The sequence below is a fragment of the Tiliqua scincoides genome, chromosome 5, assembly GCF_035046505.1.
Source record: "Tiliqua scincoides isolate rTilSci1 chromosome 5, rTilSci1.hap2, whole genome shotgun sequence".
Classification (NCBI taxonomy): Eukaryota; Metazoa; Chordata; class Lepidosauria; order Squamata; family Scincidae; genus Tiliqua; species Tiliqua scincoides.
The window spans coordinates 103,969,840-103,996,089 of NC_089825.1; the positions used below are offsets into that span (position 1 = coordinate 103,969,840).

At 44.0% G+C, this 26,250-nt stretch overlaps 3 protein-coding genes across 3 annotated transcripts; all 3 read right to left on the bottom strand.

Annotated features, from left to right (window-relative positions):
* Positions 1-2,587: 2,587 nt before the first annotated feature.
* On the bottom strand, positions 2,588-3,526 carry LOC136652792 (olfactory receptor 5F1-like). Its single transcript, XM_066629714.1, has one exon. It carries the CDS (start codon positions 3,524-3,526, stop codon positions 2,588-2,590), a length of 939 nt encoding a protein of 312 aa, XP_066485811.1.
* Positions 3,527-12,133: 8,607 nt separating this feature from the next.
* LOC136652793 (olfactory receptor 13A1-like) lies at positions 12,134-14,444 on the bottom strand. The gene is made up of 2 exons (XM_066629715.1): positions 14,433-14,444; positions 12,134-13,063 (listed from the first exon to the last, which is right to left on the bottom strand). Exons 1-2 carry the CDS (start codon positions 14,442-14,444, stop codon positions 12,134-12,136), a joined length of 942 nt encoding a protein of 313 aa, XP_066485812.1.
* Positions 14,445-17,812: 3,368 nt separating this feature from the next.
* On the bottom strand, positions 17,813-20,533 carry LOC136652794 (olfactory receptor 13A1-like). Its single transcript, XM_066629717.1, has 2 exons — positions 20,522-20,533; positions 17,813-18,742 (listed from the first exon to the last, which is right to left on the bottom strand). Exons 1-2 carry the CDS (start codon positions 20,531-20,533, stop codon positions 17,813-17,815), a joined length of 942 nt encoding a protein of 313 aa, XP_066485814.1.
* Positions 20,534-26,250: the final 5,717 nt, after the last annotated feature.

The following is a 26,250-nucleotide window of genomic DNA, read 5'->3' on the forward strand; positions in this document are numbered from 1 at the left end:
CGCTGTTCCAGAACCACCTTTCAGAGCGCAATACCATAGTCTTTCGAAACTGAAGGTTGCCAACTACTATTTGTTGAAAAATTTATATCCTGCTTTTCCCATGCCAGAACAAATGCCCAATATGGGTTACAATGTTACACAATAAAATGTAACATATATAACAATAAGTAAAGTCATTAAAACACACACACACTTCAATGAGTTTATATTGATGTAGCAGTTTTGAAATGAGACCCAGTTCTCTTATGAATAGGTCAGTGGTTGAAGAACTGGAAGCAGTGGGTCGAAATAAATGTTTAGAGTGGTAGCAAGTGAGAAATGAGGATCTTGAAGAATCTCTGTGGAGACCCTTGCTATTTATCTGGTACAGGCTGCAATCCTAACTGCACTTTCCTGAGAGTAAGCCCCATTGAACAAAATAGGACTTACTTCTGAGTAGACCTGTTTCGGATTGTGCCCTAATAAAAGATCTAAAGTTAGGGGGTAAACAGTGAGATGGCCAAGTTTGTAGGTGACACCCAACTATTCAGGATGGCAAAAACCAGGCTGTCAGCCCAGTCCCAATTTCCATTCTGTAATGAAGGGGCGCCAACATGGCACCTGCTGTATCCCACCAGGAGTTTTGGTCTTGTGAGGCTTACTCAGAATAAGCGACAATGTTGCCTTGCCTCAGAGTAAGCCTGTGCTGGGCTGCTGGGCCAACTAGGACCTGTGTCAGTTCTATAGCTGGTGTGAATTCACATGGACCTAGGAGGGAAATTGAGGCTGGGAAAAGGTAAGAATTTGACAGGCGCTCCTATTGCTGGACCTGCTCCCTTTCTGGTCCAAATTCGCCCTCTTTTCTGTCCCTCTCAACTCCCCTTTCCACCCCTTCCTAACCTGTTCTGCCCCTACCTATCTCCAGTCCTTTGTGCCAACTTACCAGCAGCAACAGGTCTCCCTGATCTGCTGATGCACAGATCAAGCTGCTCCCTGCCTGCAGTGGTGGCCAGGCTGCATCAAATGGATTTTACAACAGTAGGTTTTTAGTAAGAATGGTAACCATAGACTGAGGTAATATTAAGAGGCATGAAGACACATTCTGCACCAGAATGAGCCAAAAACTCATGACTTCTGAACCCCTGAATCACATTGTGTCAGCAAGTCATTGTAAGCTATCAAGCAGGGTCTGTGTTGAACACTGCCTAGTAAAAGAAGAACTGTGATGTTGTGCTTAAAATATGTGAAACCTTCATGGGTTGTGTATATCCTAGAAAAGATCATGTTTAAACCATCTCCTGTAGGAGATTCAATTTCATGAAGGATGTCTGTACTTTCATCATAAAAATAACCCCACAGATTGATATCTGGAGCAAGCTCCACTATGTTACAAATGTTCATCTCTTTGTCTTTTGTTTTGTTTGCCACATGAGTATGACTTAGTCAGCTGTTAGATAAGAACAGAAGAACAGCCCCACTGGATCAGGCCATAGGTCCATCTAGTCCAGCTTCCTGTATCTCACAGCGGCCCTCCAAATGCCCCAGGGAGCAGAGCAGATAACAAGAGACCTGCGTCCTGGTGCCCTCCTTTGCATCTGACATAGCCCATTTCTAAAATCAGGAGGTTGCACATACACTTCATGACTTGTAACCCGTAATGGATTTTTCCTCCAGATTTTTCCTCCAGCTTCCCCACCAGCAGGCCTAAGGAGCACATCGGCGGAGCCTTCCCAAATGCAACTTACATAATACAGCCTCCACGACACCACACTAGTTACGCCGGTAGGGGCAGGGGATAGGTTTGAGTTATGAGTATCTTCAAGCTGAGAGATTTCACCTGTTGCATTTCTGCCTAGACACATCAGTCTTCAGTCCAATATCAAGTTGAAAGTCCAAGGCAAAGTCTGATATACAGGGTGTAGAGAGCCTGATTTGTAATGTTAGCATAACATTGGACAGTGCATACAGCCTTTACTATTTACATGGAACAAAAGTTAAGCCAAGCATCTCAACTTGCTATTCCCCATGTTTTTGGAAGCATATGGAAAAAAGCAACAACTCCTTTCATATACTCATGATTCTTTAATATAAAGTTCAGGATCACTGTTAACTTTGATTTTTTTATCCTTATTCCTATGTCTGTGAGCAATTGTGAGTTTGATGTTTTTGTTTTTTTAAATTTCAGCTGTTTTTCTAATTGAAAATTAGGAACTTTCTAATTTCTAATTGCAGTATTTTACATTATATGTAGAATGGAGTCTCAGAGCACAAACATTCAATTGGATGCCCATTTCTTTCTTAGCTAACTGACATGGTGAATGTCATACGAATTGTGCGCACTGTGTGCTGATGGGTGAGTAGCGTTTGTGTCCACTGAGACAATTCTCAACTTGCATATTTTCAGTCTGAGCATATAGTGACAGTGGCATCACCCAGTGTAGGAGGCTAGTGTGTCACTCCCATGATGGACCTCCTCGGTGGATGCCCGATTGGCATGGCTGCATCGGTGCTGGAAAGCTGGATAGGATTGGGCCCTTTGCCATTTAACTGAGTTTGATTTGCTTGGTTGCTGTTAAGGCAAAGTTCTAGATATTTCTAAATATTAGCCTTATGATTTCTGAAGCACCCTACTACTTCCAAAAAGTTTCCTCAGTGCTTCTTTCACATCTTTGTTTCTCAGGGAATAGATAACTGGGTTGAGTACTGGGGTGACCACTGAATAAAAAAGAGAAATTACTTTGTCTCTCTCAAGGGAGGAGACTGAACTGGGCCTAAAATAAGTGTAGATAACTGTGGAAAAGTAAAAAATGACGACCACAAGATGCGAGGAACATGTTGAGAAAGCCTTCTTCTTCCCCTCAGTGGAACGGATTCTGAAGATAGCTCTCAGGATAAACAAATAAGACGTTAATGTGAATGCACAGCTACCAATCCCAAAGACTGAATCTCCCACAAAGGTCATACCCTCACTCATGCTAGTGTCTGAGCAAGAGAGCTTTACAAGTGGTAGAAGATCACAGTAGTAATGGTTGATGATCGTAGAGTTACAGAACGACAACTGAAGCACAAATCCAGTCTGGAAAGCAGAATGGACCATTCCTGAAACCCACAGTCCTGCTGCTGTTTTAACACATACCTCCTTCCTCATGATCATTGTGTACTGTAAAGGATGGCAGATTGCAGCATAACGGTCAAAAGCCATAAATGAAAGAATGAGAAGTTCTGTTGATAAAGCCCATATAAAGAAATACACTTGTGTGATGCAGCCATAAAAGGAGATGGTCTTTCTGTGGGTTAGAAGAATCTGGAGAAGTTTAGGAGTGGTAATTGAAATAGAGAAGACATTCACTAAGGACAGGTTGATGAGCAGGAAGTACATAGGTGTGTGGAGTTTCTTGCAAGTACATATGGTAAAGATGAGGAGAAGGTTTCCAACTAATGCCATAAGATAGATTAATGCAAACAGCCAAAAGAGAAATGTCTGTAGTTCAGGGGAATTGGTTAGACCAACCAGTGTAAGTTCCATCATGGTCAACTGGTTCTTCATTTTGGTGATTCCAGTGCTGGTGAATTAGACAGATAAAAACATTTATTTCAAGTCAGTTACTCTGATAAATACTTATGTGATTCTACTCTTCCCTCTCTCCATCTCACTTCCCTGCCAGTAGTATCAGTCAGGCTATTAGCACACAACATTCAGCTATATGATTAAAGGAGGGCATAAGCAAATAACTGAACAATACAAATATCATCATCATCCACATTACTGTTGATTTTTGTGGCTTATCAAACACTTTGGTTATGTTTACCGTTAATTGTATTTTTGTCATTTTCTTAAAAGGGATTGCCTTTACCATGCAAGAATCAAAAGGAATTCCATGATCTCAATCTTTTTCTGGCATTTGACATTCTCTATATAAAGCTAACCAGTGGTTTCAGTCAGGCTGCAATCCTATACACATTTTCCTGGGAGTAAGACCCATTGAACACAATGGAACTGACTTCAGAGCAGATAAGCATAAGACTCTGCAGCAAACCACTGCAGACACCCGACTATAAGTCGATCCCACATATAAGCCGAGGGCAGGTTTTGAGCCAACAATCATGGAATTTTCTATGACCCTCGGATAAGTCAGGGGTTAAACTTAGGGGGGTGTCTGACTATAGTTTTGTCTGATTTTACCCCAGGCCAGATCCTGAAAAATAACCTACCACTAATTGTTACCTAAGAACTGTAGTCTCTAATTTATTAAAAACATAGTAAAAGATCATAAGATCACCTTTTTGTAAACACTATCAGAGTAAGTACACTGTAAACTACATAACAGTAAAACAGTGGTTCCCAACCTGGTATTCATGTACTCCCAGGGACACTCAACAGGACCTTTAGGGGTACTTGAAAAAGAATGGAATAATGGTAGAAAAAGGCAGGTCATGCTCCAATATGCCTTGCAAGACAGGAATGCCTTGCAAGGACCAGCAAGGCAGCAAGGGAGGTAGCTAGTTGGCTGTGAAAGCCCCAGCAATAGCTAGTTTTTGGTCATCAATTCATGTGTGTTGGCATCCTTCAGTCTTGGAAGACTATGGTGTCACGCTCTGAATGGTGGTTCTGGAACAGAGTGTCCTCTCCAGTGCGCGAAGCCTGGGTAGAGTAGATATGGAGGATAGACTGTTACCCATGCAGCAAATCCCCCCTCTCCACATCACTGAAATGGTCCAACGGAAAGGCAGAGGCCAATACGGTTGGTTCCAGCGGCGTCGCAGGAGTTGCCAGAATTCAATTCATGTATGCACCAGTGATTGAAAACCAGCACAGTAAAAAAAAAAAAGCTGAAACGTAATATGGAAAGTGATCAATCACCCAGAATTTCTGGTGCAAAACCATGCAAAGGCAGAGTCTTCTGTTCTTCAAACAGATAAAAAGAGAAAACATTAAGTCTGGGCTTTCCATATAGAGGAGATGAGGGCTTGTATTATTAATTACAAACATTTTGCTAATAGGAAGGGTACAATTTATGGAAATAGGCTGCCAAGGGATATGCAAGTGAAAAAGGTTGGGAACCACTGCAGGTGAAACATGAATCAATTCCACCTTTAAGGTTCCTGGCGTGTTAAGCCAGAAACTCTACATACAACATACAACCCATAACACATAACTGAGACTGTGCAATTCAATTTACAGCAGAGAGATGAGATATCTGCAACTCTTTTTACTCAGAAGTAGATCCACTGCTTTCCATGGGTCTTATTCTTAAGTAATGGTACACTGAATTGTAGCCTGGGTCCCATCCTGGTGTTTCAAAAAACAGACCTGCTTTGCAAACATTTGCCAAGCAGAATCAGGCTGCAGCAGAAGGAAGGAGAATAAAAGGTTAACTTTGGCTGGAATGTCCCAGGAAAATTACTATAGCAACTAAGGAGGTGCCTGCCTGAGCTGAGAAACAAAACTGATCAGAGTTGAAAGGCTCTGCCCTCTGACTGACCTGGAGATAAGGTGAAGTGATAATTTGAGCTTGATTACTTGGCAAAAATTTCAGGTACTATCCGTGAGTATCTACAGTACCTGCTTGATGTTGCCCAACAAGCATTTTTTAATGCATGTATAAATTCATACATAGTGCTGATGCCTGCCAAGAGGGCATGACACAAGCTGGTACCATGACTTACATATTGAACTGATGGCAAGAGGTCTCCTCCAATCAATAGGCATTGAGGAAGCCCACACTTGACTCATCACAATAATCACCCTTCCACTACCCTAGAAGTCTGGCTTGAAGGAAGCCTTGCTTACTCTTTGGAAAATTTCATGAGCAGCTGCACCTTTGCTTGCACAGCACATTTGATCCTGGGAGAGATAGCCACAGCCTGGGAGTTTCCTGATTGGGAATAATCACACAAAAGAAGGGTCTCCAAACTTAATGTCCTCACCCACTCCCTGACCAAATTCAATCACTGAGCTCTGCCAGTGAAGCAACTGGCCTGCTAACCTAGCTGTCACAGACTCAGTGAGAAGCACAACAGTAGCAGCACTTGTTTAAAGACTGTAGATGAGCATTAAAGGGCCAGCACACCATAAAAGAATGTTTCTTGATGAGCTCAGCCCACAAAAGATCCCGTAAGTTTAAAGGTCTCTTGTGTCTTTCACTCATCGCTTGCCTGTTTGCCTGGCTGCTGTAGCATTTGTGTTTGACCCTCTAGCGGACCCTCCAATAAGCAACCCCAGCCACATCCTACCTTCACCCAGCAGAAATGGAAAACTTGTGCAGTCTCATATTGACAGACAACCCTCTCTCTTTTCTTGTTGTGTGTGCAGTCAAATAGATGACAGGCAGGCTACAATCCTACAAACCAATCCTGTTGGTTAGGGATGTTTTTGGTGGGAGAGACTAGCTCCCCCATTTGAAGTGAGTGAAGTATTGTCATGGCCCACTGAGAAGGCTAATCATAGCCATTGCTTCCTATATAGGCAATTTGCATTTATTCATCAGTGAAATGGAAAAGAACCAGAATGGAGTAGTGGTTCCAGAGCTGGACTTACACCTGGAAGATCCAGGTTTAAATCCTTGGTCAGCCATGAAGTTTTCTTGTTAACCTTGGACCAGTCATGATTTCTCAATCTACTTCATAGGGTTGTTGTAAGGACAGAAGAAGGGACCATGTAGCCCCTTGGAGGAAGGATGGTATAAATATATGAAAAATAAATGAATACTCGACATTCTTTGAAGAAATCAGAAATTTGCAGGTTGTGTGAGGCTATCAAATAGAGAGAGCAGAACGAAAGAATAGTTTAAATGGAGTATTTAGGTGTTTGCTGAAAAAAAGACCCAGAAAGATGAAGGTCAGAGAAGCGACCAATGGAAAATGAGAATGAGAGAGGAAAATGAGACAGGGAAGTGACCTATAGCCAACACACACATAAATGCATACATTTATTCCTGGTCTTCCCTTCACAGCAGGTTGCTTTGTGATCCACATGCAAAATTTAATTCCAACATCTAAATTAGTTCTAAATGAACTGGTGGTCTGTGGGCCAAATTCATCCTGCCTTGTCTTCCAAACCTATAGTGATGATTCAGATAAATGTTTCACTAAAATTTTTAGTTTTGGTCAACAAAGATTCAATATTTAATAGACTCCAAAGTGCTAATCAGATCTTGTCAATGTAAGAAGAAAGGGAACTGGGGAAGAGAAAGAAGATGAAATTACCAACCTTGATTCCTATTTGTTGATGTTGTTCTTGCAGACCTTTTCCTTCCTCTCTGTGGCACCGTTGTTTTTTGTTCTGGTTTTTCCACGTTTTGGCATATAACATCTAGAAAACACCATGATCACTTGCCTTCTTGATGGCTGAAGTCTGATGGCTAGTGATGATTCATTTGATCCTATCACAGACACACCCAGGTTCTGAACAAAGCAAACTTAGAAATATTTCTTTCTTAAGAAAGCCATGGTACCCCTGGGACATTGTGGCACCACCCAGAAGGTGAGGATGATTCAGTGTCTTGCAGAAGATATTATTTTCCATTTCAACACTGGGCACATGTTTCAAATTCCAATGCAGTCTTCAGAGACTGAGGGCACAGTGCAAGCAATCCCAAGTTATACAAACTTTTCAATTCCTCAGATTGTTATGAAAGATGTTTGACTATGTGCTTAGCCTGCTCAATGACTGAGGGCCTATATCCATAAGAGTGTTCACTTGGCCATGCTAAGTCCTGAATCAGCAGTAGAAGTGGCAGGAGCCAATGAACCATCAGAGGGCAGACAGGAGCATCACAACAGGCCTAATAGAGAGTTTTATTTGAACAGTTCCAACTACCTGTGGCTGGCGATGATCACGATCATCGCCAGCAACAGGTAGCTGGGACTGTTCAAACACAACACTGTTCAATCAAAATGATTATACGGTAATTCTTAAGTCTTATCACATGGATTTATACAATTAAAAGCACAAGCCTAGGCCTCCTAGGTTCTGTGCCTGCTAAATAGCGGGAGCAGATCTGAGGACACCCCTTGCCAGCCATGGAGTTCAGCAGGTTTGTTCCTTATCCCAAGGAGATTCTGGCAGCCACCCCAGCCCCACAGGATGCAGTGGCAATCATTTAGGTGCTGCAGCTTCTCGCAGCAGCCCCAGGGCATAGGATTGGGCTGTTAGCTTTGCAGGCTATGCTTCAGTTGGCAGAACTTCCAGATGGGCTTATATCAAATCAAAACTTGGAACATCATCATAACAGACAAGTGTCTCGGAATGGGAGGAAGGTTTTTCATTGCCTTCTTTTCTCCTCCTCCTCTCAAAGATAATCAGTATTTCTATTCTTAAGTCAAATTAACAAGCAACTAGTATCAGGGCCAAGCGTTGGCCTTATACCCTTTAGCTCTCCACATTCTTAAGAAACAAAAGGGTAATATATTAATTGTGGGAAAATAATTTATAAAGAGCAAAAGAAAAAAAAAGACAATGATGATAATACGCATGAGGTTATGTGCATAGTTGTCTCAAAAGTATTTTTGTGTGGTCTTTCATCAATGATTACTTGTGCACTCTGATAAGAAAGGTGAAAGTAGTAAGTCTAATGACGGGGTGTCAGACATAAGACCCACAGGCTGAAAGTAGCTCCCAGAAGCCATATATCCAGTATAATTGGGCTCTCCCAGAGTGATAAGTGGGCTCTCTCATATCTTGAAAATATGAACAACATTTGCACATTTTTCTCTACCATCATTTGCAGCTAATGAGTTTCTACAGGAGAATGAAGTGCTTATTTCTGGCCATCACGTGCTTAACGATGTCACTTTCTGCTTAATGATGTCACTTTTGGCCTTCAGCAGGCATCATGAATGCTAACTTTGGCCCTCTACATGACATGGGTTTGACATCCTTGTACTTTGATGTGCATGATATGGCTCCATAAAACCACCAAACTTTAAGAATAGTTTGGGGTAAGTGAAAAAGTGCTCACCATACACCAATCACATGAAGAGCAAAAAAATGCCTACCTGGCACCACATGGCAACCAGATAGCCTCAGACAATTCATTAGGTGGGTAGGGTTCAAAGGCACCTCACACTGCAGTGACTTAAAGCAAGCTGAACTATCAGCTGTCTTGGCACTGCCCTTTTACATAAGGCACCAATAAGATGCTTCTAGTTCTTGTGGAGAAGGGCAGGGATGTTCCTTCCTTGAACAAAGTGTAAAACAACCCATTCTTACTTCTGTTCTGTGCCCTCAGAACAGAACGCACCTGCCCCAGTGGGAACTCCTTTATGGCACGTGTGTGATGGCTGGTGCCACTACAGCAGCAACTGCGCTGGCGCTAGTCCATATTAGGCTTGGGCTGTGAATGTCTAGCAGCCAGAAATAATTCAGCGGGTTGCATCATTTACTTCTGAATGTATTTATTTAATTGATGGAAACAGAAGCGGAGCTAGAGGGGGGTGGCATGGTAAATACGGCATGCTTCAAAATGCACAGTGTAAGCGGCCCCTCCCCCTCGACACTGGAGCCACTCAGGGCAGCAATGGTACATTCCCATCACTGCCCAAATGGCCCTGATGCCAAGGGGGAGGGGCTACTTACACAGTGCATTGAGGAGCCTGCCATGCTTAATACTTACATACTTAATACTTACCATGCCTAGCTCCTCTTCTGGATGGATACTAACGTTTATGAACTGTTTTCCACCCAGAAAAGACCCTCAAAGCAGACAGTAAAATAAAAGGCAGGGTATAGGTATATACATTATTTTTAAAAATATTTATATACTGCTTTTCAACAAGACAATTCACAAAGCAGTTTACTGAGAAAATCAAGTAACTAAATGGTTCCCTGTCCCAAAAGGGCTCACAGTCTATAAAGATGTAGAAAGAACACCAACAAACAGTCTCCTGAAAAGATACTGTGCTGGGATGAATAGGAACAGAAACTTCTCCCCCTTTTAATTATAAAAGGAGCACCACTTGAAAAAGTGCCTCTTTGCCCAGTTAGTGGGGAAAGTGCCTGGAAGCTGGGAGAAGAACATATTTCTTTGACGGTAATAAGACATCATCACTGACCGCAGACCTAGGACTGAAATTGTCTTTCTTCACTATCTGCTGTAACTAGCAGAAGGCAAGAAGCAGAATTGGGGTGGGGGGACAGGTTGGGTGAAAAGAGAAGACAATGTGGTGGGAGGGATGACAGAAACATCCAGGCTCTGCAACTTGGAGCATTCCATTATATGGGTGGGATATAATTTAGAGAGTTTAGGAGATTTGTTTGTCTATATTAGTGGCAGACGTCCCCTGCCCCACGCCGCAGGACAAAGGTTCGTGATGGCACACCCCCATAGGAAGCTGCCATCTCCCACTTACCTGGAGCACAACTCCAGGACATGCCAGGGAAGCCTACTGAAGCTTCCCTGGGCTCTTAAACTGTGCTTTCAGGAAACTGGAAGCACAGTTTTCAACCACATCAGGAGCCTCAAAAGTTTCTCAGTGGTCCAAGAGGTGCATGAGGCTCCACCTGGGGCATTTGCCCCATTCATTCAATGGGAGGTCCACTACTGGTCTGTATCCGACTTCTGTGTCACCCGCATCTCCTTCCTTTGTTTCTTACCGAGAGGCAACAGTACATTCTTGCTATCAGGGGTGGTCTATCTATGTTCCTGCCCAATATCCTGATGCAGATCAGGCCATTTTTTATTTTCTTATTTATTTTCCACATTCTTATACTGCCCTTCCTCCAAAGAGCTCAGGGCGGTGTACACAGCTGCTCCCTTCTTTTTGTCCTCCCAGCAACCTTGTGATGTAGGTGAGGCTGAGAGACTGGCCCAAGGTCACCCAGGAAACTTCATGGCTGAGGGGGGATTTGAACCTGGATCTTCCAGGTCAAAGTCCACCTCCCAAACCACTACACCCACACAAGTCAAGTTCTTGTGCTGAGGAAGTTAGCTTCCTTCCCTGAGCTGCGTCTTCTACTGGGAGAGTAGATAGACATTTGACTGTACCCATGTTAAGAAATAAGAGATGAGACACAGAAAGTGGGTTAAAGGCAAGCTCCAATTTTATTAACAGGAAATAAATATGCAGTGGGCAACTCAACTGGTGGATAATGAACATTTGGAATTGGTTAAAAGTGTTCACTGAAGATGTTCAACTAACAGCCCAATCCCAGCTAGTCCCGTGCTGTCATGTAGTGGTGCCCGTGCAGCCTTCGCTACATCCAGTGCAGGAAGAGAGGCTGCTGGAGGTCTCCACAAGGTAAGAGGACATTTCTCCCCTCGCCCCAGGATAAGCCCCAGCAGCTGTGGGTTTACATGGGCTTGTACCAGCAAGCTCAAGCAGCCTTGGGTCAGGAACTCGGGCAACGGAGGGGGCGGGGGTAGGATAGGGCAGTAGCCACTGCCACTCTCCCTACCCCCTCCCTACCTGATACTCCCCTTCCCATCTGCTCCCAGCCCATTACCCAAACTGCCCCATTCTGTCCTCCCCCACCCTTCTGTCGGTCCACGGACAGCCAACCTGCTCCAGAGGGCACAGGCCATCTACTGGCGGCAGCAGACTAACGCAGGCCCCAACACAACATAGTAGTCTACACTGCCACAATGTGCCTTACTGCACATAGGATTGCCCCATAATTCATCTAAACTGTAGGTATGACCTTACATTCAGACAATTTCACCAGCACAACATCCTCCTCTCTTTCTCAGTTGGGCGGTTCAGGCTCCAAGGGCAGGAGCACATTTACTGTGCCAGGAAGGTATTCTCGGAAACAACAGATACCCCTCTAATTCAACTTAAAGAGCGAAACACTAGAGAGCTGGGGAAAAGAGAGGGATAAGAACTCTTCAACGATCACATCTAACCTAATATATGCCTAGGATGCCTTGCGCATTGACTCACACTCACTTTCTGGCAAGTAGAAAATCACTGTATATAGCATCATGTGTTGCTGCTATTTTATTTTCTGTACCAGATACCTCCTAGTGCTGAAGATGAAAGGTGCAAAGAACACAACAGTATATTCTGAAGTAAAATACTATTATTTATATAATGTTAGAGGAGCGCATCATAGCATGCATGATTCAGTATGCCATCATTTTTCCCCCCCCGTGAAATACATTGAGAAGAGTGGTGCAGACATTTCCATTGATCAGCCTTCCCATCTCCGTAGCAGCTAACCTCTCCCAGTTAATTTCTTGAGTGCGTCTTTCACATCTTTGTTTCGGAGAGAATATATCATTGGATTAACAACAGGGGTTACCACAGAATAAAGGAGACACACGAGCTTGTCTTTGTCCAGAGAGTAAGCTGAGGTGGGCCTGATATATGTGTAGATAACTGTAGAAAAGTAAAAACTGACAACAATGAGGTGGGAGGAACACGTTGAGAAAGCTTTCTTCTTCCCTTCCGTGGAACGTATTCTAAAAATAGTTCTCATGATAAAGAAATAAGATGTCAGAGTAAACCCACATGTAAGGACTGCGAAGACCACGTCTGCCAGATTAGCCATAGTCTCATTCAGGCTGGTATCTGAGCAGGAGAGCTTCAAAAGTGGAGGGAGATCACAGAAGAAGTGGTTAATAATATTCGAGTTGCAGAAGGACAGCTGAAGAACAAGACCAGCATGAACTGCAGAATTGATCATTCCTACAACCCACAGGCTAGCAGCTATCCCAACACACACCTCCTTCCTCATGATCATTGCGTACTGCAGAGGTTGGCAGATAGCAGCATAGCGGTCAAAAGCCATAAACGTGAGGATGAGAAGTTCTGTTACCAGTGCCCATATGAAGAGGTAGGTCTGTGCGATGCAGCCATAAAAGGAGATGGCTCTTCTGTGGGTGAAAAGAGTCTGTAGCATTTTGGGAGTAGTAACTGAGATAGATAACACATTCACTAAGGACAAATTGATGAGCAAGAAGTACATGGGAGTGTGGAGTTTCTTGCAAGTGCATATGGCAAGGATGAGGAGGAAATTACCAGTTAGAGCCATAGCGTAGATGAAGCCAAATACCCCAAAGAGAAGCGTCTGTTGTCCAGGAGAACTTGTTAGACCGACCAGTACGAATTCCATAACAGACTGGTTTTGAATAGTGTTGGTGATCTAGACAGATAATCCGTGTTACATTGAGTCTGTTGTTAAAACAGATGACTTCCCTGTCTTTCTGCCTCTTTCTCTAGCACAAAACTGTAAATTCATACTCAATGGTCTCATACTCAATGTAGTGACGTGCCTGAGAGCCTCTCTTGTTGTCTCTGCCTCTGGCTAAGCTCCCGCATGGTTGAAGTAGCTTGGAATGCCACTCAGAGGTCTCTCCCCATGGCCTTTCAAAACTGAGTGCACCCAAATATGTCCACCCAGAGTACTCCGAAATTGCACAGCTGCTTGTACTGAAAGCTGCTTGTACCTGAAAGTACTTGCTGCTCCACAGGCTGGATATCACCCCAGCAGGCATTGTACAGGGCCAGCTGATGAGTGGCTTTATGGCTTGCTACCAACCCATCAGTTGTCCCCATGCAATGCCTGCTGGGGCAATATCCAGCCCATGGAGCAGCCCGCACTTTCTGCTATGCAAGCCGCAGCCAGTGAACAGCAGGGAATGCCTTTCAGGTGTGTGAGGAGCAGCAGTCGGAAGGTTTCAGAGCATTCTTGGTGGGCTTATTTCAGTTTGGTTGCTCTTGGGCAGACCACCAAGGAACTGTCATATATGCTGTCCATCGCAGGTTGGAACATTCTTAACTGACATATATTTTCTCATGTATAGAAGGAGAGAGCAAATAGCCTTAGAGCCCAGTCCTATTCAGACTTTCCTGGGAGTAAGCCCCATTGACTCTAAAGGGACTTACTTCTGAGTAGACATGCATAGGATTGGGCTGTTAGTCATCCCAGGATGCTGTCCATTTTGTAAGTCTCTCTCTCTTGGAAACAACTTGGAATGCCACTCAGAGGTCGCTCCCCATGGCCTTTCAATACTGAGTGTAGCCAAATAAGTCCACCCAGAGTACTCTGAATCTGCACAGCTGCTTGAGTACCTGAAAGTACTGGCTGCTCCATGGACTGGATATCGCCCCAGCAGGCATTGTGCAGGGCCAGCTGAGGAGTAGTTTTATGGCTTGCTATGAGCTCTTTTGAGAAAATGACATTAGTTTGTTTAGTTTTATTTATTTTGAATTGAAAACTGCTATGTGAAGTTTTTCTGTTTAAAAGTTAGAAATAATCCACAATGTCGTGGAATGTAATTTTCCCATTTTTTCTCACCAGCTACTTTTCTTCATCTTTGTAATGATCATTCAATTTAAATATTTATTCCCAGTATTAGTTTATTTATTTATTTATTTATTTATTTATTTATTTATTTATTTATTTAAAAAAAGCTTGTTAAATTCAGTGAATCCCTAATTGTGGGTTCCCATGTCTTGCAGAAGTCAGGAGGGGGCCAGGGCACAGGAAGGTTATGGCATTCAGAACTCACCTTCATTCCCATGTTTTCTACTCTTGCTTGAACCTTTCCTCATTCTTATGGCATTGAGTTATATTTTGTTTGGCATCTGGTAACTTGAAAATACAAGAGCCGATCTGAGCTTTGTCGGTCCAGCGTGTGGTAAGAAGTCAGTTCCTCTTGTAGGCAGGCTCATTTCTGAACCAAGGCAGTCATCAGCTTTGAACTCATCTGTTATACAAACAATGATTCTACTGGGAGAAAATACCATTGAGGTATCACCGGAGTGAGACCTATTTACTTAATTAAGGGCACAATCCTAATCCCTTATGTCAGTGCTTTCCAGCACTGACATAAGGGCAGTGCAGCTCCAAGGTAAAGGATCAAAGATTCCTTTACTTTGAGGAGGCCTCTGTGAGTGACACCCAGCTGCAGGATGCAGCACACATCCCATTGGCACAGCTATGCCAGTGCTGGAAAGCACTGACACAAGGGGTTAGGATTGCATCCTAAATTGGTGATTTTTTTTTTCCAGATACATGTTAGATTTTAGAATCTAATGAATCCATTTTATTGATTGTCTTTTAAAAATACATTTTCTACATCGTGTTATAGCACACCAAGTGCCCAATCCTAGCCAACTTTCCAGTGTTGGTACAGGCACAATGCAGCCCAGAGGTAAGGGAACAAATGTTCTGTGACTGTGATTGCCTCCTCACCAAAGGATTCAGCTCACATCTCACTGACACTACTGTGCTGGCCCTGGAAAATTGGATAGGATTGGGCCCTAAAGGTGAAATCCTATCCTCAAAATATGCCACCGTATATACCCGAGGATCTTTGTCTCTAGCAGTGAGTTCTAAGAAATTTGAGCAAATCTGGTAGCTAGGGATATTATTTTCTTTAACTATGTAGAGATGGCTTACTGGGTTAAATTCTGGCATTTGGGTACTTATAATGTGGTCCTCTACATGATTACTTAGAGTCAGATACCATTGTAATCACTGGGGCTTGCTTCCTGGAAAATAGGTTTAAAATTCCAGCCTGAAAGTAATCCAAGAGATTTTGGTCTTCAAGTGAAGGGCAAGAGAGTTCAGTTGGACTTTTGCAAATAGTGTTATTTGGTTATGCTGCATTACAGGGATTCTTAACCAGGGAGTATCCATACCCCTTGGGGGTATGGGAACCAAATGGTGTGAGTATGGGACTTGATCTCACCATATTTTGCTAGTCTCTCAGCATTCCCTCCACCAGGCATTAGAAGATGAGGCAGTGGCAGTGATGGATATCAAGAGAGAGAAACAAACTCTCCTCATGTCTCCTCCTAATCTAGTGGCCAGAGGAGGGAAGGAGAAGTGCTCAGCATTCCCTCAGTGACCATTACAGGAAGCACAGCGATGGCAGCAGGACTGGGATGTTGAGTGAGGCTGTGTTCCTATACACACTGACCTGGGAGTAAGCCCCATTGAATTCAGCCATAGTTACTTTGAAATGGATAGGGTTGTGCTGTGAGACATAAGTGAAGCAGGTCTGTGACCACAAGATGCTATCCCCATTATTCCAGTTAATAACAGTAGCAATGTCAAAGCAACAGAATCAAAGGACTTAGGTGTGAGGAGTCTTTATGCCCAGTTCCTCAAAATGTCATGAACTGAAATGCAGGGAAAATATAAAGGGCGCTCAATCCTATCCTGTGCTTTAACAGGCAGGCCAGCTGGCCTGTGTTGTATCCAGCACAGCATTGGGGCTGGCTGCAGCGCAACCCGGGGCAAGGGGAATAAATTCCCCTTACTGTGTCATGCAGCAGCAGCCCAAATGGGGGTACTCCATTCTGCAACACCTAAAGAGAACCCTGGCACCATACCCTCCCAAATCTGGCCGGCCCACAGGCCTACCTGTTGCCCACCCTCCCCCTACCCTGAAACACCCTCATTTTACCCTCCTCTCAAACTCCCGAAACCCCCATACAAGCCGAGGCAGGCCAGCTCACACTTCTCTGTCCACTGATGCACCAGGGCTGGATTTGGCCTCCAGAGGCTGGTGCATATCTTTGCACCAGTTTACCTCCTCTCCCAGTGGTGCAGAAGTGCCTAATGGCACTTTTGTGACACCCGAAGGCCAACACAAAGGACTTGCGCTGGCCTAGGGAGCACTTTGGATTGTGCCCTGGGAGACTTATAAATGGGGACCTATGGAGCTCTTCTCCAATGCTGCTCCATTTCAGCTTTCATCTTAGAAATTTTCCTAGCTGAGTCAGTGTTTAAGTGAGGCAAGTAGGACAGAGTGAGTAAGAGAAACAATAAAAGGGATGGGGAAAACTTGAAGGGCCAACTCTTGTGGATGGAGTTTACTTCCTCCATCACCTGCTGAAACCAGAAGGATGCAGATATTCACCCTAAAGAAGAGGAGAGTGCAAGGGCAGTGAAAGAAAAATAGAAAAATGAGGTGGAAGGGATGGCAAATTTAAAGACGTTGAGGAACATTGCAATGTATTGGTTGGCTACATTTTTGATATTTTAGGACATTTTTGGGTCTGTTGCAACTTCTGTGTCATCCAGTTCCCCTCCATTGTTTCCCTCCTGACATGCAACAGTGAATGTATCCAGGGTTGATCTGTTTTACCTCTGCCCAATATCCTCACACAGGTCAGGTCAGTCACTTCCTCAGTTTCACAAGCAAAGACATATAATGAGCAACCCAACAAGCAAACGTCAGTGGGAGGGGGGTTTGCTAGTTATGTCCCCTTAATTGCATCTTCTGCCAGGAGGGTATAGAGATACTTGGGGGCACCAACCTCTTCCCCCACACCACCCTACCCTGGCCCTCGTTCCTCCCTCCCTCCACCCCCAAAGACTCCACCACCACTCAGAGTTTCCACTTATCCCCAGCAACAGTGTGCCCTCCTCTTGCCAGCATGGAGCCCGGTGCCTGACTGGCACGGACCCGGTGCCAGTGCTCCCTACTCACCTGGCACCGTAAACATGCTTTAAGGCACATTTATACACCCAGCGCTGGCGCTAGGCCTCAGTGTCGGCGCTGGATAAGTTTAGAATTGGGCACTGAGAGGGTAAGGACGCTTCAACAATCACAAGGGACATCACCTAATACCTGCCTTGGATTCCTTATGCATTGACTCACGCTCACTTTCTGGCAAGTAGAAAATCACTGTATATAGCATCATGTGTTGCTGTTATATTATTTTCTGTACCAGATACCTCCTAGTGCTGAAGATGAAAGGTGCAAAGAACACAACACTATATTCTGAAAGGAAATACTATTATTTATATAACGTTAGAGGAGCGCATCATAGCATGCATGATTCAGTATGCCATCATTTCCCCCCCCCCTGTGAAATACATTGAGAAGAGTGGCGCAGACATTTCCATTGATCAGCCTTCCCATCTCCGTAGCAGCTAACCTCTCCCAGTTAATTTCTTGAGTGCGTCTTTCACATCTTTGTTTCGGAGAGAATATATCATTGGATTAACAACAGGGGTTACCACAGAATAAAGGAGACACACCAGCTTGTCTTTGTCCAGAGAGTAAGCTGAGGTGGGCCTGATATATGTGTAGATAACTGCGGAAAAGTAAAAACTGACGACAATGAGATGGGAGGAACACGTTGAGAAAGCTTTCTTCTTCCCTTCCGTGGAACGTATTCTAAAAATAGTTCTCATGATAAAGAAATAAGATGTCAGAGTAAACCCACATGTAAGAACTGCGAAGACCACATCTGCCAGATTAGCCATAGTCTCATTCAGGCTGGTATCTGAGCAGGAGAGCTTCAAAAGTGGAGGGAAATCACAGAAGAAGTGGTTAATAATATTTGAGTTGCAGAAGGATAGCTGAAGTAGAAGACCAGTATGAACTGCAGAGTTGATCATTCCTACAACCCACATGCTAGCAGCTATCCCAACACACACCTCCTTCCTCATGATCATTGCGTACTGCAGAGGGCGGCAGATAGCAGCATAGCGGTCAAAAGCCATAAACGTGAGGATGAGAAGTTCTGTTACCAGTGCCCATATGAAGAGGTAGGCCTGTGTGATGCAGCCATAAAAGGAGATGGCTCTTCTGTGGGTGAAAAGAGTCTGTAGCATTTTGGGAGTAGTAACTGAGATAGATAACACATTCACTAAGGACAAATTGATGAGCAAGAAGTACATGGGAGTGTGGAGTTTCCTGCTAGTACAAATGGCAAGGATGAGGAGGAAATTACCAGTTAGAGCCATAGCGTAGATGAAGCCAAATACCCCAAAGAGAAGCGTCTGTTGTCCAGGAGAACTTGTTAGACCAACCAGTACGAATTCCATAACAGACTGGTTTTGAATAGTGTTGGTGATCTAGACAAGATAATCCATGTTACATTGAGTCTGTTGTTAAAAGAGATGACTTCCCTCTCTTTCTGCTTCTTTCTCTAGCACAAACCTGTGCATTCATACTCAAAGGCCTTTTGTGGCAAAAGTGAATAATTTTGGACCTGTTGTCCTCACTAGTAATTGGGTGGCTTCTGGTTGAGGTCAACCAGATATCTTTGATTAATAGACTTGGCACTGAATTTCAGTATTAGAATTTACTTCCAATAAATGATATCTCTGAGAATTTTCAAAAAATGCCAAATGAATTTCTATAAAACAAGTTTCAGAACATTGTGCAAATCCCTAAGGCTGCAATCCTCTCCACACTTTCTTGGGAGTAAGCTCCTTTGACTATAATGGAACTTACTTCTAAGTAGACAGGAATAGGACTGGGCTCTAAATCACTAATTGCCCCTGCAATTCATCATTTAATAACACATTTTGGCATTGACTATGTTGGAATGATGGCGCCTCAGAATCTATTTCTTACATTTATCTGTACCTATCAAGAGTGACCATATGCTTCAAAATATATAACCTCACTTAAGTCTCAGTTTATGAACCATGAATTAGATCTGTCCTGAATCAATTTCACCTTTCTGGAAAGTCTCCTTTCTAGAAAGTCCACCAAATTTATATACATATAAGTGAATCATTTGGCAAGGTGTCAACTACAACTTGACCATGCTAACTGGAAAAGAGATACAGTTCTATGCCAATTAATGTTTGGGATTTGTTCCCTGAAGATAATCAAAAACAGTGCTGTTCTACAAACAAGTACCTACAGGTACTTACCTGCTCATGGTGATGTGCCTGAGAGCCTCTCTTGTTGCCTCTGCCTCTGGCTAAGCTCCCACATGGTTGAAGCAGCTTGGAATGCCACTCAGAGGTCTCTCCCCATGGCCTTTCAAAACTGAGTGCACCCAAATAAGTCCACCCAGAGTACTCTGAAACTGCCCAGCTGCTTGTACTGAAAGCAGCTTGTACCTGAAAGTACTTGCTGCTCCACAGGCTGGATATCACCCCAGCAGGCATTGTACAGGGCCAGCTGATGAGTGGCTTTATGGCTTGCTACCAACCCATTGGTTGGTCCCCTGCAATGCCTGCTGGGGCAATATCCAGCCATGGAGCAGCCCGCACTTTCTCCTAAGCAAGCCGCAGAAGGGTAGCAGCCAGTGAACAGCAGGGAATGCCTTTCAGGTGTGTGAGGAGCAGCGATCTGGAGGTTTTGGAGCACTCTTGATGGGCTTATTTCAGTGTGGTTGCTCTTGGGCAGACCACCAAGGAACTGTCATATATGCTGTCCATCGCAGGTTGGAACATTCTTAACTGACATATATTTTCTCATATATACAAGGAGAGAGCAAATAGCCTTAGTCATCTCAGGATGGTGTCCATTTTGTAAGTCTCTCTCTCTCTCTCTCTCTCTCTCTCTCTCTCAGACTGTGAGCTTTTTTGAGACAATGACATTTGTTTGTTTAGTTTTATTTATTTTGAACTGAAAACTGCTATGTGAACTTTTTCTGTTTAAAAGTTAGAAGTAATCCACAATGCCGTGGAATGTAATTTTCCCATTTTTTTCTCACCAGCTACTTTTCTTCATCTTTGTAATGATCATTCAATTTAAATATTTATTCCCAGTATTTATTTATTTATTTAAAAAAACCTTGTTAAATTCAGTGAATCCCTAATTGTGGGTTCCCATGTCTTGTAGAAGTCAGGTGGGGGCCAGGGCAGAGGAAGGTAATGGCATTAAGAACTCACCTTCATTCCCATGTTTTCTACTCTTGCTTGAACCTTTCCTCGTTCTTATGGCATTGAGTTATATTTTGTTTGGCATCTGGTAACTTGAAAATACAAGAGCCAATCTGAGCTTTGTTGGTCCAGTGTGCGGTAAGAAGTCAGTTCCTCTTGTAGGCAGGCTCATTTCTGAACCAAGGCAGTCATCAGCTTTGAAATCATCTGTTATACAAACAATGATTCTACTGGGAGAAAATACCATTGAGGTATCACCGGAGTGTGACCTATTTACATAATTAAATTGGTGATTTTTTTTTCCCAGATACATGTTAGATTTTAGAATCTAATGAATCCATTTTATTGATTGTTTTTAAAAAATACATTTTCTACATAGTGTTATAGCACACTAAGGGCCAAATCCTATCCAATTTTCCAGTGCAGGTGTAGCGATGCCAATGGGGCATGCACTGCATGCAGTAGTGGGGAGGCAGTCACAGAAGCCTCCTCAAGGTGTGTGAACATTTGTTCTCTTACCTCGAGAATGCATTACAGTTGCACCAGGGCTGGAAAGTTGGGTTGGAATGAGCCCTAATGGTAAAATCCTATCCTCAAATTATACCACTATATATACCAGAGGATCTTTGTCTCCAAGCAGTTAGTTCTAAGAAAATTGAGCAAATCTGGTAGCTAGGGATATTATTTTCTTTAACTATGTAGAGATGGCTTACTGGGTTAAATTCTGGCATTTGGGTACTTGTAATGTGGTCCTCTACATGATTACTTAGAGTCAGATACCATTGTAATCACTGGGGCTTGCTTCCTGGAAAATAGGTTTAAAATTCCAGCCTGGAAGTAATTCAAGAGATTTTGGTCTTCAAGTGAAGGGCAAGAGAGTTCAGTTGGACTTTTGCAAATAGTGTTATTTGGTTATGCTGTATTGCAGGGATTCTTAACCAGGGAGTATCCATACCCCTTGGGAGTATGGGAACCAAATGGTGTGAGTATGGAACTTGATCTCACCATATTTTGCTGGTCTCTCAGCATTCCCTCCACCAGGCTATAGAAGATGAGGCAGTGGAAGTGATGGATATCAAGAGAGAGAAACAAGCTCTCCTCATGTCTCCTCCTAATCTAGTGGCCAGAGGAGGGAAGGGGAAGAGCTCAGCATTCCCTCAGTGACCATTACAGGAAGCGGGGCGATGGCAGCAGAACTGGGAAGTTGAGTGAGGCTGTGTTCCTATACACACTGACCTGGGAGTAAGCCCCATTGAATTCAGCCATAGTTACTTTGAAATGAATAGGGTTGTGCTGTGAGACATAAGTGAAGCAGGTCTGTGACCACAAGATACTATCCCCATTATTCCAGTTAATAACAGTAGCAATGTCAAAGCAACAGATTCAAAGGACATAGGTGTGAGGAGTCTTTATGCCCAGTTCCTCAAAATGTCATGAACTGAAATGCAGGGAAAATATAAAGGGAGCTCAATCCTATCCTGCGCTTTAACAGGCAGGCCAGCTGGCCTGTACTGTATCCAGCACAGCATTGGGGCTGGCTGCAGCGCAAGCCGGGGCAAGGGGAATCAATTCCCCTTACTGTGTCATGCAGCAGCAGCCCAAATGGGGGTACTCCATTCTGCAACACCTAAAGAGAATCCTGGCACCATACCCTCCCAAACCTGGCCGGCCCACAGGCCTACCTGTTGCCCACCCTCCCCCTACCCTGGAACACCCTCATTCCACCCTCCTCCCAAACTCCCCAACCCCGCATACCAGCCAAGGCAGGCCAGCTCAATCCTATCCTGCGCTTTAACAGGCAGGCCAGCTGGCCTGTGCTGTATCCAGCACAGCAGTGGGGCTGGCTGCTGTGCAACCCGTGGCAAGGGGAATTGGTTCCCCTTACCCTGTGTCATGCAGCAGCCGCCTCAAATGAGGCTTTTCAGAACCGTGCCACCTAAAGAGGATCCTGGCACCACCCCCTCCCAGACCTGGCTGGCCCATGGGCCTGCCTGCTTCCCCCCTCCCTCAATGCCCTCATTCCGCCCTCCTCCCAAATTCCCCAAACCCCTGTGCTGGCAGAGGCAGGCCGTTGCGCAATTATCTGTCTGCTGACACAGCAGGGCTGCATTCAGCCTCCAGAGGCTGCTGCACATCTTTGTGCAAGCCTACCTCCTTCCTTGGTGGCACAGAAGTGCCTTTTGGCACTTTTGCGCTACCCAAAGGACAACGCAAAGGACTTGTGCTGGCCTAGGGCACGCTTTGAATTGCACCCTGGGAGACTTCTAAATGGGGACCTATGGAGCTCTTCTCCAATGCTATCCCATTTCAGCTTTCATCTTAGAAATTTCCCTAGTTAAGCCAGTGTTTAAGTGAGGCATGTAGCGCAGAATGAGTAAGAGAAACAATAAAAAGAACAGGATGGGGGAAACTGGAAGGGCCAACTCTTGTGAATGGAATTGCCTTCCTCCACCGCCTGCTGTACCCATAAGGATGCAGATATTCAACCTAAAGCAGAGGAGGGTGCAAGGACTGTGAATGAAAAATAGAAAGATGAGGTGGAAGGAATGGCAAATATAAAGAAACTGTGGAACATTGCAATATACTGGTTGGCTAAATTTTTGATATTTTAGGACATTTGTGGTTCTGTTGCAACTTCTGTGTCACCCAGTTCCCCTCCATTGTTTCCCTTCTGACATGCAACAATAAATGCATGCAGGATTCATATGTTTTACCTCTGCTGCCCAATATCCTCACACACGTCAGGTCAGGTCAGGTCAGGTCAGGTCAGTCAATTCCTCAATTTCACAAGCAAAGACATAATGAGCAACCCAACAAGCCACCTTCAGTGGGAGTTTGCTAGCTATGTCCCCTTATTTGTACTGCCAGGAGGGGATAGAGATGCTTGGTGGCACCAACTCCCAGAAATAAGAGGTGAGACACATGAAGTCAGTTGAAGGCAAGACACAATTTTATTAACATTTAAGAGATGTGCAGGGAGTAAGAAAGCTAATTCATCTATATGGCAGAGACACCTGACTTGAGGCACTGTCACCAACACAACCATGCCCTTCTCCCTTTCCTGAATGAGCAGTCTAATTTCTGAGTTCATGAACAGCCACTAACCCCTGTTAGGAAAATATCAGAACCAGTTTACCATAAGTGGTACCCTAATGAAATGCTAGAGAAAGGAGAGGAAGAAAGATGCTTCAAACATCGCAAAGAACATCACCTAACATATGCTTTAGATCAGGGGTGTCAAACATAAGACCCGCAGGCTGAATGCGGCCCCCAGAAGCAATTTATCTAGCCCCCATTATAATTGGGCCCTCCCGCCATGATCATTGGGTTCTCTCATATCTTGGAAATATGAACAAAATTTGCACAGATTTCCCCTCCACCATTTGCAAGATTTTCCCTCCATCATTTGTAGCTAATGAATTTTTATGCAAGAGAAAAGTGCTTATTTCTGCCCATCATCTGCTTAATGATGTCACTTTCTGCTTAAGAAAGTCACTTCCAGCCCTCAGCAGACATCATGAATGCTAATTTTGGCCCTCTGTATGGAACGAGTTTGACACCCCTGCTTTAGATCATCATTTCTCTCTTTTTAAAAAATTGTCTTTTTTACAATAAAGGGGGAGGACAGGGACAGTCTTTAAAGTTGTATCTGCCCAGACGCCCTGTTACATGGCCTTCTGGGATGCCAGGCAGAAGACACAACTTCCCAGAGCATCCCCGTCCTTTGAATGAGGAGGACTTTGTGTGGGGCCCAAGCAGAACACTCAGATGTGGTTGGACGGTGATTGTTCTGGACATGCAGAAGTCGCAACTTTGAGCGCCACTGATTTATACAAAGTTATAGAAGCACTTCCTAACACACACAGCACAGTATGCTACTATTTTTTCCCCTGTTAAATGTACTTAGAAGAGAGGCCTGGACATTTCTACTGATCAGTCATAATCTCTGAAACAGCTGCCCTCTAGCAATAAGTGCCCTGAGTGCCTCTTTCACATCCTTGTTTCTGAGAGAATATATCATTGGATTAACCACAGGAGTCACCACTGCATAAAGGAGACTCATTAACTTATCATTGTCCAGAGAGTAGGCTGAGGTGGGCCTGATATATGTGATATATGTTGTTTTGTGTAGACACAAAAGGCATTCAAGGGGCATCTTCTAAAATATCTTGCTGACCCAAGCAGCTGACTATAGGGCCTACTTTGGCCAAGCACCCTGCTTATGCACACAGCAAGGCCCAAACGGGGCTCTGAATGGGTTCAAACACTCGAAATTTTAGGGGTTCCCTCACACCTTAATCCTCTATTCCATAAGCAGTTCCATAAGCAGTAGGACCCTCTAATGCAGCAGTACTCAAACTTTTCCGGTCTGTGGCTCCCTTGACCCCCTGTGGCTGGTAGCCATGACTCCCCATCATGTTCCTGAGGGTTAGAAGTGACATCATTAAACAGGAAGTGGCCAGAAATATTAACTATATTAATATTAATTATATTAATCATATCATTAATTAAATGCAGATCTTAAAAATATATTATTAATACACAGCAATATACATGCTTTATAAATGATCAGCTGCTGATCACTGTTGGAGACAGGATGCTGGAGTAGGCAGATTTTGTCTGGTCCAGGAAGACTTTTTTTTTTTTTTACTTTGTAAGCATACCAGTATAATTGTTTTATCAAATGAACTTTGTGAGCAACTAGTCTGACCAACATTACACACACATACCCCCGGTGGACCCCAATCCAACTAGTCATTTCTCCCATTCTCCTTGGATAGGATTGAACCCTTTATTAATTTAATTTAATTTTTCCAGCAGCTGGTGGGGAAAACAAAAATAGACCATGAAAATATATCAGAACTGATAAGGGTTTGGTTAGAAAGCTGATTTGTCTCCTATACTAGGAGATGCACAGCCCAATCCTACGCATGCCTACTCAGAAGAAAGTCCCATTAGAGTCAATGGGGCTTACTCCCAGGAAAGTGTGAATAGGATTGGGCTGGCAATCACTTCATCAATGGCTGATAAGTATTCTCTTCAAATAGCAAGATTCATCACTTTAAAAATACAGCCTCTCCTCTTCAGTCAAACAACAAGATTAATAAATCACTTTAAAAACACTTCCTCTTTTTCTGCTTCTGGCCAAGTAAAGTGTGTGCTTCTCTCTCTCTCCCCCCTGCTTTGCCAGCTGCATGGAAACAACTTTAAGACCCCTGGTGACTGGTAAAATAGGAAGTGTTTTATTTGAGGAGGGGGAGGAAAGCGGGAAGGTTTGGAGATTTAAAGGGGGAGTGAAAGCGGGAGGGGGTTGAAAAGAGAAATTTCACTTTGAAGAGAAGCAATCCCAGGCTGGGAACTAGGAACCAACCAGACAAGGATCAAGGAGGGTTTCTTTCTGATGGTCAGCAAGGACAAGGACTGCAAGCTGAGCATGCTTGGTACTTGCCAGATGGGGGTTGGAGTCGAAGAGCTTTGGAAACAACATGCAGCGAACACAGAAGGCAGCAGCCTTGGAGTGGAGGAAGAAGAGGGTGGGGCGGCAGCAGCCACTCTCGCAGCCACTCTCGGAGGGGGCAGCCGAGCAACTCCCGTTTCTTCTGCTTTAAAAAAAAGCACAGAAGACGGGCTTATATTCTGCTCAGGGGTGTGACTGCATTGCTGCGAGAGGACATCCTGCGCCTCCCCTTTGAGTTCCTGGTGCCTCTTTAAGGAGTCGCGCCTCACAGTTTGAATAA